The 15086-nt window shown below is 34.2% G+C and overlaps 2 protein-coding genes across 2 annotated transcripts; both read left to right on the top strand.

Moving 5' to 3' along the window:
- Positions 1 to 4003: 4003 nt before the first annotated feature.
- Positions 4004 to 9549, top strand: LOC139860108 (D-xylose-proton symporter-like 2). The gene is made up of 13 exons (XM_071848882.1): positions 4004 to 4112; positions 4228 to 4325; positions 5182 to 5260; positions 5431 to 5490; positions 5583 to 5649; positions 5739 to 5863; positions 6008 to 6109; positions 6737 to 7153; positions 7281 to 7343; positions 8272 to 8352; positions 8519 to 8617; positions 8895 to 9032; positions 9172 to 9549. The coding sequence occupies exons 1-13, from the start codon at positions 4050 to 4052 to the stop codon at positions 9301 to 9303; spliced, it is 1524 nt and encodes a 507-aa protein (XP_071704983.1). The 5' UTR covers positions 4004 to 4049; the 3' UTR covers positions 9304 to 9549.
- Positions 9550 to 10585: 1036 nt separating this feature from the next.
- On the top strand, positions 10586 to 12320 carry LOC139860101 (monolignol oxidoreductase AtBBE-like 13). The gene has a single exon (XM_071848876.1). The coding sequence runs from the start codon at positions 10586 to 10588 to the stop codon at positions 12200 to 12202; it is 1617 nt and encodes a 538-aa protein (XP_071704977.1). The 3' UTR covers positions 12203 to 12320.
- Positions 12321 to 15086: the final 2766 nt, after the last annotated feature.

The raw sequence follows: 15086 nt of genomic DNA, 5'->3' as shown, positions 1-15086 counted from the left end.
ATAGGTTTCATTTGTACGTTAAACGTTGTAATGTAACTAGTCGTTGAACTACTTTTGTAAACTTGAAACATCTTTACATTTGAAATGAATGCGACATATTTTAGTCAAATGTCATTTTAAAGACTTATGACCACGTAACAGGACCTAAGTAGACGGCGCCGTCAATGATGATTTTGTCGGGTCGCTACAGTTTTCAATCCCGATAAACTTCAACATTGAATTTTTGAAGTCAATTCCTAGCCCGTTTATTTTGTAACTTGTTTTAACAATATCTAGCCATAAAATGTTAGAGCTAGACAAATTAGAAATCCCGCCCGAATTGATTAGACCCGAATTCCCATTAATGCTCTTGATGATTCTAACCCACAAGGAGGCGATTTCGGTATTAAACTTCCATCACCACTTGCCGATTAGAGTCAAATTTTTACATTTTAATGATCCCAAATTTAAACCCCCATCCTCGAAAGGACGAGTAACATCATCCCATTTTACCCCATAAATTTTTGATTCATCACCCGACCCGCCCCGCCCAAAAAGAATTTTCGTCTCACACTCTCTAATTTTTTTAGCACGCAAGGCGGGACACGGAAGAGCTAAAAGTAGTACAAGGGAAAACTATTTAAAACCAAACCAACGAGAGTCAAACGTCCACCAAATGACATCGAACGCTCTTTCCAATCCAATAACCTTTTTTGAACTTACTGATTACCGGATTCTAACTTTTCATTTTTTTTCCTTCATATTAGCACCAATTGGTAGACCTAGATAATTAAATGGGAAACTATTAACATTACACCCAAAATTTCTCGCCATATCATTAGCTTCATTTGACCCGACTCTCACACCAAATAAGTTACTTTTGTTATAGTTGACTTTTAAACCGGATGTTAGCTCGAAGCATTTCAAAAGTTTCATGAGATTTTCAGTGTTGCTCATACTCCATTCATCAAAGAAGATCGTATCATCCGCATATTGTAAATGTGAGATGGATATCCTATCATTACTGATTTCCACACCTAAAAAACGATTGTTAAGTACCGCGAATTTATTGAGCCAATTTAATCCTTCTGCCGCTATAATAAAAGGAACGGTGAAAGAGGAAAGTCACTGTCATTTTAACTTTTAAAATTATTTGAATTTTCAATTTTAACTTAAACTATGACCACTATAATATTTTTTTTTTAAATTTATGCAAAAAAACTAAGAACTTGAAATTTAGGAGAAAAAATATTTCCATTATTATGTTACATACTCTAGTATACAATATACGTAGCTTTGACTTAAAACATGTTCTATTGTCTTCCATTTCATAGTTAACACTATTAAGTTCGCGGCTCGACTCCTTGGAATTATGTTAGGAAATAAAAGAAGATAATCAAAGCATCTCAATTTGAGAAAAGATGTAGAAGAAAATTAGGCATAATAATGTTTACAATTTTTTTACTTAAAACATTTTATTTATTTTTGGTTATTTTATTTTCTTTTTTCAAAGACGAATATCATGTTTAATATATGAAAAAAAAAATAACGAAAAGGTAGACAATACATGAACACGACTCAAGAAAGGACGATCAAAGCAAACAACACAATGCCCTACCCAATATGAATCCAACATGAACAACGTACACGCTAAATTAACCCGACAACAACATCTGAGAATTACTATGACATTATAGTTCGATATGATTATAGCCATGAAGACCAAACGAGACCTACGAGTCTACGTTCAAGTCTATGAAACCAAACGAATTGTCTACGTTGATCACCAAATGCCCTACGTTCAAGTCTGTTCAATGCTCGTATTGTCTACGTTGATCACGATACTTTTTCGTCTCTTCCGTTTTTTTTGTACTTAACGTAATTAAATACGGTGATCACGATAATTCTTTTATTTTTTTTCAAACTAAAATTATGTAGTCCAAACAACTTACAATCTGAAATTTTAACTACGTATTTTTGTAATAAAATAAGTTAAGAATATACCTTTACCATTTTGATTTTTTCATCTTATGTTGAAAATTCTTAAACTACTAATATCGGGAGCTCTCTTGGAGCTCCGTTGCCAAGACACCACTACTAGCAAGTGTGGTTAGAGCTCATTGCCAAGATCGTGGTATCCCACGCGATTGTGTACATTTTACAACAGAACAATTCGTTTTATTTTATTGTACGTTATCCCTTAAGAGTGGTACATTATATTAATTACTTAATTTATGTGGATCCATTTAATGGTAAAAATGGATTGTCATGAATACTAGTGAAATGTGATATGTTAGTGATGAGAAGGAAATGATGAGAGTGAGCTGATGTGGCATAATGTAGTTGTGAAAACATGTGATCGGTATATAATATAATGGATATGAGTACTGCCCGCGTAAATGTTGGATGTGTGAAGGATATCAAAACAACAAGAAAAGTGCGTTTTAGTGTTAAGACGCTCCGTGGCTCATTAAGGCGCGTCATGGCTCAACACTTGGATTGAGGTTCGAAGGTTGCAATGCTGACAGTTTCAAAATCATGCTTTAAGCCACGGCGCGGCTACTCCAGCCACGACGCGACTTAAGCCTATCCGGGAGCCTGACGAGAAAAAAGCGTTTTCCTGCTCTTTAAGTTGCTTCCTTGTTTAAATTTGCATATATAAACACCCTATTGTAACCCTAACATGTGTGCACGAAAATAATAGTGAAAAATCTCTGGTTTGCGCCCGTGGAGTAAACCATTATCCGTGTTTTGAAGTTGTTATATAACCACGTTAAATCCCCTGTCGTTTTATGCTTTTATTTATCGTTATGCTTTAATTATTCGTTTGTCGTTTGTGAGTTAGTGATATGATCAATCACTTGTCTTGTTTGAGTCTTAAATCTTAACAGTAAATTATGTACGTAGGAAAGTCCAAGTGAATAAACTTACTTTCAAATATTTGTTGTGATTATAAAATTCGTTCCAAATTAATCAAACGAGTAAGCCACACTAATGGGAGAATAGTTGTTGGTCAATAAAGGATAAAGTACGGTGGCTAAAATTGTACTACGTATAAAATATTCATATAAATATGAAAAGTATGAGGTATACTATATGTGAGTTGATCCTCTTACACCACATTTTGATCTATCTACAATTTTATTTCATAAATTTACAGTTATGCTATTAGGTTAATCTAGAAAGTTGAGTTTATATTATTATTGTAATATAATTATAGATTGAATAGATAATTAGGTGTACATGGATCAAAAAGTGATATTTGAAGATCACTATCCATATTATATTACTCAATAAATAGTAAATAAGCTTTAGTTTTTTATGGTTCAGTTAGTAATGATTTTATTTTATAAAATAATAAACAAAAATTAAAAGTCCTAACGATTCACCAAATTAATCCAACTTATTAATCCAATTCAATTCAAGTATGAGGTATATAATATTACACAAGAAATTGAGCTTTTCAAAAAAAAAAAAATCTTATGCGAGATGATGAAAAGAGAGCTTCGTCTATTAATGACTGCATATTGACGACTAATCAATTTAAATAAATATCGTTCATAATTTACGAATTTTCTTATTATCTCACGTATGTGGATCATATTCTTGACAATTTAAAATATTATAATCTTTTAAACAAGTTGACATAATTAATAAATCATATAGTCAAATAACATGTCAAACATATAAGTTCAAGAGTCTATCATTTTCTAAAATGAATTGGTGATAGCCTTGAAATTATATGTATACATTTGTTATGTCATGACCGATGTAAGATAACTTCCCAACACAAGTTAAATTACTTTGGCTATTGAATTTCATGCTCAATAAAGTAATAATATCATTAATCATTAATCAAGATCCAATGACATAAAACTCACGTTTATATCACCTTTTACATACATTATTAGAGATAAAATCGGCACATCTCAATCTTCGTATACAATGACTATACTACCCCTTTTGGATACTAGTGTACATTTTAGCCGCTAATTTTCCTTTTTAACTATTTTTCATTTTCTCTCGTATCGTTATTAAGAAAAGAAACTGCTACTACTTGCTGCATACCTATGGCATCCGTACCAACCTCCGATCACGAACGCCACCACCACACTTATTCCTCAATTGGCAAGGTATACATCTTCTGATTAACTTAGGCTAGTTTTTATTTATCACACCTTTAACTTTATCTACTTGTAAGTAATTTATCTGTTAAAAATGATGATATTTGTGAGTAATTGATTACAGGCAGGGAATACATCTGGTGAAATTGAAGGCATGGATGTTCCTTTAATTCACGGTCAACGTCAATCGGAAAACTATTCTATAGTTGCTGCGATTCTTCCGTGAGTTTTTTTTTTTTGCCTCAATTTGTTATTGCTTCTACTTTAAGATATTTATGTAATATGTAATGTAATTATGTATATGTATATGTATATGTATATGTATATGTATATGTATATGTATATGTATATGTATATGTATATGTATATGTATATGTATATGTATATGTATATGTATATGTATATGTATCCGTGTATCTTATTTTTTGGTATATAATTCTTTTCCGCTTCTATTGCTGCTGTTTTGATTCCGAATTTGTAATTTGTGATTTGAATGAGCTAAGCTAGGGTATGTATTTGGTAGAATATGGATTTATTTAGGTCAATAGTGTATTTTTGCAACTGAGTGATTAGATCTTCAAGTTGTGTAGACTTCATTTGTATGTTTTGCAAAAAAAAAATTCATTTATTTTTTATTTTTTCTGATAATCGTTGTTAGCTTAAGAAGGAAATATCTCCTCTTAGATTTAATAGTTGCCTTAGTATGAGATTTATTGACTGAAGTTCAATAACTCTTTGAAGTTATTAAACAAAATGCCACATTCACCTATTGATATTGTTTGTTATTGAACTTATGTTACATATTTCAATAATTTCGTTTCACTGTTGTAATGGTTGTGAATTTGAACTGGCCAGATTCAGGATAGAAATGTAACTCATCTCATTAAGTTTTGTGTGGAGAGATTACATGGTTATGACTTATAAGTTTTTGTACGTAATACAAGTAGAGACCAAAATGGAGCAAGTTGTTTTTGGATGACGGATAAGTTTGTTTATTCTAGTGCTATTATTTCTGTCATGATATTAAAAGGTGAACATTTATATAATACTATGTGTATGAATGATTCGTCGAATTCAGATTTCTCTTCCCTGCTCTTGGAGGCCTATTATATGGCTTCGATATCGGTGCCACCTCTTCTGCCACGATTAATATACAGGTATCTTATATGTGTAGCTATCTTGATTCTTACACAGTACTCAAAAAGTTTCTTGTATACTAGTAAAGTCTGGTGCACATTGATCTCATTTCTAATTTTGCTTTTTTCTTCATTAACTCACTACATATAATATTTATATATGTATTTTTCTGTTTTTGTAAACTCTGCAGTCACCTATATCTAGTGGCATCTCATGGTATGATTTGTCCTCTGTACAAGTTGGTCTCATTGTAAGTTTGTATATTCTTTACAGTTTGCTACCATACGTTTTTTCCTGCACTCATACATTAATAATACTTCTTCGTGGTTTTGGTCATTACAGACTAGTGGTTCACTATATGGGGCTTTGCTTGGTTCTATTTTGGCATTTAACATTGCTGACTTTTTAGGTACACTTTAATTTTTGTGTGGACTTAACTTTTGAATAATTTGTTCTTTCTTGTCTTGATGAAGTATAATTAATGAGTGTGTATTTAAGGAAGAAGGAGGGAACTGATGGTTTCAGCAGCTTCGTATATCATTGGTGCTCTGATAACAACATTAGCACCTGGTTTTGCGATTATGGTGATTGGCCGCTTTATATATGGTATAGGAATTGGATTGGTAAGATACTATCAGAGTTCGTAAATGTATTTTGGAAAGAAATTTCTGTGACTTCATATGTATATCTCACTCCTATGAACCTTAGTTTTATATTATCATTATAAACCTGAACCATATATTAATTTCAGTTGTTTATATATACAGGCAATGCATGCTGCTCCAATGTACATTGCTGAGACAGCTGCAAGTCAGATACGAGGTCGATTGATATCCCTCAAAGAATTCTTCATTGTGTCAGGCATGGTTGTAAGTAATTCATCTTTCTATGATGATCTTTTATACATGATATTCAAATTGTTGACATCCCACCTTTCAGTTTCATTTATCCTAATAATAAATATGTCAACTAGTTATGCCTAGTTGCCTACAACTCACCAGCTCTTTTTTTTTTTTTTTGTTCTTTTCCAAACGTGTCATCTTCAGGCTGGTCTTTAGAGGGGGTTGTTTGGATGTGCTTTTTCAGATTGGTCATGTTATACCAAATAATCAGAATGAGATATTTTTCTGTAATTATATGGGATGTAGGAAGTAGTGTTTGGATGTGCTTCTGCTGTTTGAAATACTAATAGATATTTGATGTATTAGCAACTCTGATCCTATAAAAAGGTTCGAGGTTATTAGATAGAATGATCAGATTACACGCTTTACGTAAGAAAAGTCTTTTTGAAGTCTGAGTACAGGTCTGACTTAGTTGTTGATAAAAGGTAGTTTGTAATCTAGTTACTCTTAAATAATCTGCTTTGTCGTAGTTGGTAATGAAACTGATTATCTTATATGACCCATGAGTAATCAAAAACGGAAATTTATGTTTATCCAAACTTTAAGAACTGTTTGCATTCATAAAATTGTTCTCATTTTCATTACTTTTTGCAGTTAGGTTATGTGGTTGGTAGCCTCTTGGTTGATGTAACTGCTGGTTGGCGCTATATGTATGCAACTGCCATTCCGTTTGGAGTAATTATGGGTATTGGGATGTGGTGGTTACCTGCATCACCAAGATGGATTCTACTACGTGCAATTCAGGGGAAAGGTGATATGCGCGATCTAAGAGAATATGCTGTTTATTGTTTACGTAGGCTTAGAGGTGAAGCTATAAGTAACTCTGCAACTCATGAAGTTGAAGAAATTTTGGATGAATTATCTTATATTAGTGAAGAAGGTGAAGCTACCTTTGGGGAGATGTTTCAGGGTAAATGCTTGAAAGCCCTGATTATTGGTGCAGGGTTAGTTTTATTCCAGCAAATAACTGGTCAACCCAGTGTATTGTACTATGCTGCATCAATTTTTCAGGTACATTTCTTAACATTTAACTAGTGTATTATTCTATTCTAAGTTCTTTTAGGTTTTGTATTCAATATTTGATTTACTATGATTAGTTCTATCATGTTTTCCTATCTGAAATGCTACAATTTTGTAGACTGCAGGTTTCTCTGCTGCAGCGGATGCTACAAGGGCATCAATTCTACTTGGTGTGTTAAAGGTGGGTTGTCACCAGTCATATTGGCTCTGTTTTTACCTCAGTTGAAGAAACCATTGCTCATTAATACAAAACATTCAAAACATCATTCCAAAAGGTGTTGACTATTTTTTTTTGGGTAAGCAAGGAAACCCTCCTATGAACGAGCACATTGACTCCCCCATAGAAGGTAAAACCTCGGGTAATCAAGCCCCCCGAGCGCGAGACCTGGTACCGGTTGAATTGCGCATTATGCGCACCCTCTAGTCACACTCCCTTTTTGAACAATTTGGCACAGCCAGGAATTAAAACCCCGGTTGGTGTGCTTCATTGGGCAACTCGGTGAAAAGGTGTTGACTATTGATGGACTCAAGAATTAAGTGTGGATTCTGATCCCATGTTTTTAAATGGTGAATGGTTGAAACCTTGGTTACCAAAAATAAATGAATCAAGATGTTGCTCCTAGGGTCTCCTTTGTAGTTGAAATTTCTAATTGATATAGCATTTGTATTATCCATGATCACGTTCACGGGCAAAAATGGTTGGATTGGTTAATGGGTCAAAGTGTGTGACCTTTCTGTGGGTCAAGTTGACATCAAACATTCTTCTGTTTATAAATTATAAGGTGTGTCAAATTTGATTACAAAAAGTCTATAATTTCAGTAATGATACAGTTCTTTGAATATATATATATTAGAAGGCTTCATAACAAAAAAAAAAAAAAAAGAAGGTTACTCTCAGCCAGTTTCTCTTGAAGCTTAATTTTTTTTACCCATTTCATTTGACTAAGTAGAGTTTACCTGAATCAACCCATTCATAGTTAAATAGGTCAAAATGGCCACCTTTATTGTCCACTGTTTCCTTGTGATGATAGATGCCTTCAGTTTCGACTACTTTATAGAACCAAAGTTGTTTGTGAGTTTTCTGATTTCTGTTTGTAATCCCTTTTCAGTTAATCATGACTGGTGTAGCTGTTATGGTTGTTGACAAACTTGGGAGGAGACCCTTGCTTTTGGGTGGAGTTTCTGGCATTGTAAGTTCTCGTTGTTACTTCACACTAAACTTTTAGTTAACATACACAAGGTTTTCAAGTAAGCAAGTTTGATTATTCCGTTGTAGAAATGTTTTTGTAGCTTTACCTGTTACATAATCTTTTAGGGATGACGACATTTATTTTAAATTTTGTCTATGTATTGCAGGTAATCGCATTGTTTCTCATGGGATCATTTTACACTTACCTTGGTAATGTGTCTGCAGTGGCTGTTGTTGCATTGCTGTTGTATGTTGGATGTTATCAGGTATGAAGACTGATCCTTGTCACCGCCAATTTTTGATTTTATGCATATTATCTGGGCGACATTTAATATGTTCTGCCATTTGACCCATTTTCTTTAGCTTATTATTTATTTGATTTGATAACATTATCCAAATTGACCCATTTATAAGTAAATGGGTTGAAATTGCCACCTTTAAGTTTTGAATATTCTATCTTCCCTGTCTTGTCTGTTTGAGTCATCTAACACACACATTTCATTTCATGTATAGTTTATAAGTTAACTAATACGGTGTTTTCAGATATCTTTTGGTCCTATTGGTTGGTTGATGATTTCTGAGATCTTTCCTTTACGCTTACGGGGTCGTGGATTAAGTATAGCAGTCCTTGTAAATTTTGGCGCCAATGCACTTGTTACATTTGCATTTTCTCCATTAGAGGTACATGCCTTGTTTCTTTTTTGCACGCTTATTTCAGTATCTCTTCACATATATATAACCGTGACTATTACATATTACATAGTTCATTAAAAGTTCATGTCTTTTAATTTTTATTATTTTTATTTGTTTCTGATGGTAGACATTGCTTGGGGCTGGAATACTTTTCTTCATCTTTGGAGTAATAGCAGTTGTGTCTCTTGTTTTCATATACTTCATCGTACCAGAAACAAAAGGGCTCACTCTGGAGGAGATCGAGGCTAAACTTCTATAAACTGAAATCTTGCCAGTGAATTCCTCTTGGTATAAAGTATGATAAACACGTTTTCACTTGTGTTGTTACAGATAGCTTCATCATCTTATAATTACAAAAATGTAACTTTTGTGTCTTAAATTCGACAATCTAGATTTAAGTCCCCTTATTTATGAGATGGACCTATCACAACGGAAATATTGTTCGTTTATTTTGTTACACAAAGTCGGTCTCATTTAGTATCTTGAATAAATGGATTTACAATAATGAGTATTGAGTAAATATCACAATGAGGTGATTTATACTCCATAAATTACTTACAAACTTATGTTTGATTTGTTGTTGTGGACTTGTTGATATTGTGCGCAAAGTAATTTAGGCGGTATACAAATCACCTCGCAGGCTCGCACCCTCTTGTTGATCTCATATTGCTATCTCAACGTAATGAAACAAAAAAATACATCATAATTAAGCAACATCATCAATAATGGAGGTGAGTCACCTCATGAACTACTCGAGATTTACAAGTCAACTCGAGCTCTAGCTACTTGCTTAGGCTTTCATGTTGAGCTCGTGTATTTATACTCGGCTCAAAAGGCCAGCAAGTCCAGTTTCCAGCTTTTAAATTTTAGATCAGGTCAAGCTCGAACTTGCCACCGTGTTAGACTCTACTCAACTGAAACAACAATAAAAAGATCAAGACTTGTAGTAGAAAAGATTGTTAGAAATTTGTTTTTCCTGTTTTCTTCACTACACATGTGTTTACCCTATCTTTTAAGTCAGGTTTTCTCTCTTTCAGTTGGTCTTTATTGTCAGGTCAAATATATAGATCCAACTTCTTTTTATAGTTTATAAGTTTAGTTATCTTTAAGTTTCATTTGAAAAGACTTGGATCATACATAATCAAGAACTTTGTTCAATAATCAAAGTTTAATATTTAACTATTCACTGTTGTATAAACTTTCCTTCCCCCTCTGAAAAAACTAATCTTTGAAGTTAGCAAACATAAACTCTCACCAAACTGCTTACCGAAAATATAGAGTTGGAACTTTCTACGGAGTACTAAATAATCAAACTTTGAGAACAATCTTGCAACCCACCAACTTTGGAACATTTAAACTTAAGTCACTTATTCTATAATCTCATTCATACAAAATCCAGATTAGAATCCAACCAATTATTCTTGAATATGACATCTGCAAGAGCTCATGTACATATTTTTTTGTCACTAAAGATGCCATATAAATGTGACCCCTTTCTTTCTAAAAATTCAACAAACCATACAATAACTCTAATCTTCGACATGGCATATTTTTCAAGATTTCTAGTATTTCTTCTACTACTGCTAGCATCAGTTTGTTCTTCAAATCCAATTCAAGATAGTTTCTATCAATGTCTTTCTATTGATGCCTCTTTAGATCAACTCCCTAGCATGTTTTTCACCCCAAACAACCCTTCTTACACACCCCTTTTAAATTCTACAGCCTTAAATCTTCGGTGCATCGCTCCATACACGGCAAAACCCGAGATTATATTCACCCCATCACACGAAACGCACATCCAAGCTGCGGTGGTTTGTGCTAAAAAACTTGGAATTCTAATTCGGGTTAGAAGTGGTGGACATGATTATGAAGGGCTCTCTTATACGTCTGTTATGGACCCTCCTTATGTCGTTATTGACTTATCCAAACTACGGGGCGTTGATGTTGATATTAAAAATGGTTATGTTTGGGTTGAGGCAGGTGCAACCGTCGGTGAGCTTTATTATAGAGTTGCTGAAAAGAGTAAGACTCATGGTGTTCCAGCTGGGCTATGCACGAGCCTAGGCATTGGTGGTCATATTACGGGTGGTGCATATGGTTCCATGATGAGGAGATTTGGGCTTGCAGCCGATAATGCACTTGATGCTAAAATTATTGATGCAAATGGTCGAATATTGGATCGACAAGCCATGGGAGAAGATGTGTTTTGGGCCATCCGTGGAGGTGGTGGGGGTAGTTTCGGAATTATAACTTCTTGGAAACTAAAACTTGTCCCTGTCCCTGAAAAAGTCACAGTTTTTAATGTTGGAAGGACATTAGAACAAGGTGCTACCAAGATTCTTTACAAATGGCAACAAGTTGCTGATAAACTTGATGAAGATATTTTTATTAGGGTGTTTATTCAACCATCGAATATACCAAATACAAGTAAAAAAACAATAAGTACGACGTATAATGCACTATTTCTTGGTGATGTAACTAGACTTCAAGAAATCATGAAAGAAAGTTTTCCTGAATTGGGTTTGAAAAAAGATGATTGCTTTGAGATGAGTTGGTTGGAATCTGTCTTGTTTATTGCGGGGTACCCAAGAAGCGTTCCAACGTCGGTTTTACTTGCAGGAAAACCAACTTTTGCGAACTCTTTTAAAGCAAAATCAGATTTTGTGAAAGACCCAATTCCTGAAAAGGGATTAGAAGGCATTTGGGAAAGATTCTTGGAAGAAGATAGCCCATTAATGATATGGAACCCATATGGAGGAATGATGAGCAAGATTCCAGAATCATCAATCCCATTTCCTCATAGAAATGGGACACTTTTCAAGATTCAATATTTAACAAATTGGATGGACCCTGAAAAAGAAGTGATGAATAAGCATGTTGATTGGATTAGAAAGCTTTACAATTACATGGCTCAATATGTTTCAATGTTTCCAAGACAAGCTTATGTGAATTATAGAGATCTTGATCTTGGAATGAATGACAAAAATGGTGATGACACTAGTTTTGTAAAGGCAAGTTCTTGGGGAACAAAGTACTTCAAAGACAATTTCAATAGGTTGGTTAAGATCAAGACAGAATTTGATCCTGAAAACTTCTTCAAGCATGAACAAAGTATTCCAATTTTACCCTTAAAAAGTGAACTTAAAGATGAATTGTAAAGATGGAAGGGTAAAAAGTGAAATACTGTTAAGGGTCATATAATTTTTATACTCCGTATGTTTTAAAACTAAGAAGCGTGGTTAACAAGTTACATTCATACACTGGATCATATATTTGTGCCACTAAAGTTTGTTTAATGTAAAAAAAACTCAATATTTTCAGTTGTCATGTTTGTGATATACTTTCCAGAAGTAGCTTCCAGTGTAATACTGAAATCAAGCAAATTATAAGTGGACACTGATATACCTTGAGGGTTATTTATTTGTGAATGTTAACAAACAGATTTCAATAAGTCCCACACTAAGAATTCTCCAAATATAACAAGATTAAAGAAATTTAACAAGTCAATAACTTCAATAAATAAATGAAGTGGGGTATTGAGAGTCAAGAACATTACTCTACACATTCGGGTCGCTTTAATCAATTGGTGGAACGTTACTTGAATGTTCAACGGAATGTGGAAAAGGCTTCGTAATTAGGAGCTTAATTGGGCCGAATATATTGGGTGATTTGGAGTGATAGATATAAGGTAATGGGTAACGGGACGTTCATGTGTTGGGTCGGTTTGGTGAATGGTTTTAAGTTTAAGGGAAGCACCGGCTTGTGGAATCAAAGGTTTGTGAGTCTCATCAAATTCATATATGGGTTTTATAGCCTTGGATGTAATGTGAAGGTTGAAGATTGAAGTTATACTTATGTTAGAGTTTTGTTTTACCCATTATATGTTAGGAATGTTTGATAGTTTTTATAATGGGAATCATGGGACTTGTATTTTGTTGATTGTTTTTAGCAGGTGGACAAGTTCAATGTAAATTAATCGTGCCTTCAATTTTTCATTTTTTCGTGAAAAATTCCTTTATAATTTAATTCTGGTTTTTGAAAAAAAAAGGAAAAAAAACATTACTCTACCCATGATATGTACACAACATTTTTTTATTATGTACACAACCAACATGTTTTATAGTGTTGTACTGTACAACACTGTAAAACATATTAATTGTTTACGTAACAAAAAAAGTTGTGTACATATCACTCACCATTGATTAAGGATGTAACCAATAACTGTTTGAAAGTGATACATTTCATTTTTGTCATTGTCAAACAATATTAAAATATTTTGTTTATCATTTTATGTTTATTAAGTTTTTTTTATCATTGTATTCTTATTAAAAATATTTATATGAAAATATGAAGGGTAAAATGGCTAATATATATATTTTTTTGAATATATGATACAAATAGGGTAGGGTAATACTCACCTTAAAAAAAAAAAAAAAAAAAGGACTCACCTAAGCTTTGGTTGTGATGGTGGCCAATTTGCTACTTTTAAGTTTAACAAAGTTAAAGTCAACATACCTTTTTCATATGTGCAATTGGGCATAAGTTAAATAGAAATCTTTTGTATTAATGTAAAGAATCATATATTATACATTATATACATACTTCGTATTACATTTACATATGCTTATAGTAGAGTGATTTGTTGGATATTAAAAGTTATATTGAACTCCCCACATTAACTGCCCTAACGTCTCTGTCCCCTCATATGCCGCTACCCACGATGACATTAATGATACCATTAATACCCGTGACTCCACAGTACCCGAGTCATCATCTTACCCTACTGATAACCCAATTAACTCTGATCCAACCATAGCCCAGGCAACGCCATGCCCAATTAATTGCTTTAAACCCACTCTATCAGATCCTATTGAGCCCAATTTATCCACCTCTCAGCCCAACACCCCACACCCCAATAACAATAGCCCATCAAACCACATCCCTGTTATTCCCACCATCCCGAGCACTATCGACCCACCTTATCCAGACACTCCTAACCCTGAATCAATTACAAACGATCATAACTCCCCGAAACAGCATCAGCACATCTCGCCTGTGAACCTCATGCCTGACCCACCTCCTACACAATCCTCTGATCCATTTAACCTAGACGAATTACTCTCCATTGGCAAAGCCAGAACCAAAACGAAACAAAAATCCACTGCACGTGCAAAATCCATCTTGATCCCAAAAGATAAAGATCACCCTTTCAAAAGATGTATCAAAGACGATATCCTTAAGAAGAACACCTCGAACCATATCCCACCTGTGGCCCCTCATCCTAATCCAAAAACTCGTCCTAGATCGAACATGCTCTATATCAAACACCTAGCCAGGAGTGGACAAAAATTAAGGTTTTCTCAATTATCGAATCGCGGCAAAACTCCAACCCACAGCTCGGAGAACACTTCTAGGCGTATCAACACCAAAGCCTCAGCAGGTTCCTCAAGAGACGCTAGCCTCGACACAAACGAATTCGGGCAAAGCATCGGTATCCGTTGGAACTCAAAGTAATCTCGTTCCTTACTCCTCGTTCATAATTTTTTGTTATAAATGTGTACGATCTCTCTTAATATCCGGGGTATTGGGCAAATGGGTAAAATCAGTTGGCTACAGCGTATTTGTAATAAAGAGAAACCCACAATTCTAGGGCTACAAGAAACTAAATGCGAACAAACCCAAGATATTATCATTGAATCATTCTGGGGAAACTCGGATTTCAAATTCGTACAAAAAGATTCGGTTGGTGCTTCAGGGGGTATCATTACGATATGGGATTGTAATATATTCTCCTTCGATTATGCTATCGAGGGAGAATTTTTCCTTGCTATATGCGGGTCATGGGCGGGGTATGACTCAAAGATCGCTCTTATCAACGTCTACAGCCCACATTCCCCATCCAAGAAAATCAGACTATGGTCAGAACTATCCTCTCTCGTAAACTCTCTCACGTTCCCATTCATCATCTTCGGTGATTTTAATGAAGTCAGAAATACTTCTGAACGCATGAACTGTGAATTTAATCAACATTGGGCTAATAAC

This window comes from Rutidosis leptorrhynchoides, chromosome 1 (genome assembly GCF_046630445.1).
Source record: "Rutidosis leptorrhynchoides isolate AG116_Rl617_1_P2 chromosome 1, CSIRO_AGI_Rlap_v1, whole genome shotgun sequence".
NCBI lineage: Eukaryota > Viridiplantae > Streptophyta > Magnoliopsida > Asterales > Asteraceae > Rutidosis > Rutidosis leptorrhynchoides.
Note: the sequence above shows the minus strand (reverse complement) of the source record. Positions and strands in the feature narration are given on the sequence as shown.

Bases quoted from the DNA above. Each gene is read 5' to 3' on its own strand.
- LOC139860108 (XM_071848882.1), top strand. From the start codon at position 4,050: ATGGCATCCGTACCAACCTCCGATCACGAACGCCACCACCACACTTAT. The intron at 4,113-4,227 runs GTATACATCTTC...AATTGATTACAG, and splicing joins CTTATTCCTCAATTGGCAAG to GCAGGGAATACATCTGGTGA. The intron at 8,353-8,518 runs GTAAGTTCTCGT...TATGTATTGCAG, and splicing joins TGGGTGGAGTTTCTGGCATT to GTAATCGCATTGTTTCTCAT.
- LOC139860101 (XM_071848876.1), top strand. From the start codon at position 10,586: ATGGCATATTTTTCAAGATTTCTAGTATTTCTTCTACTACTGCTAGCA.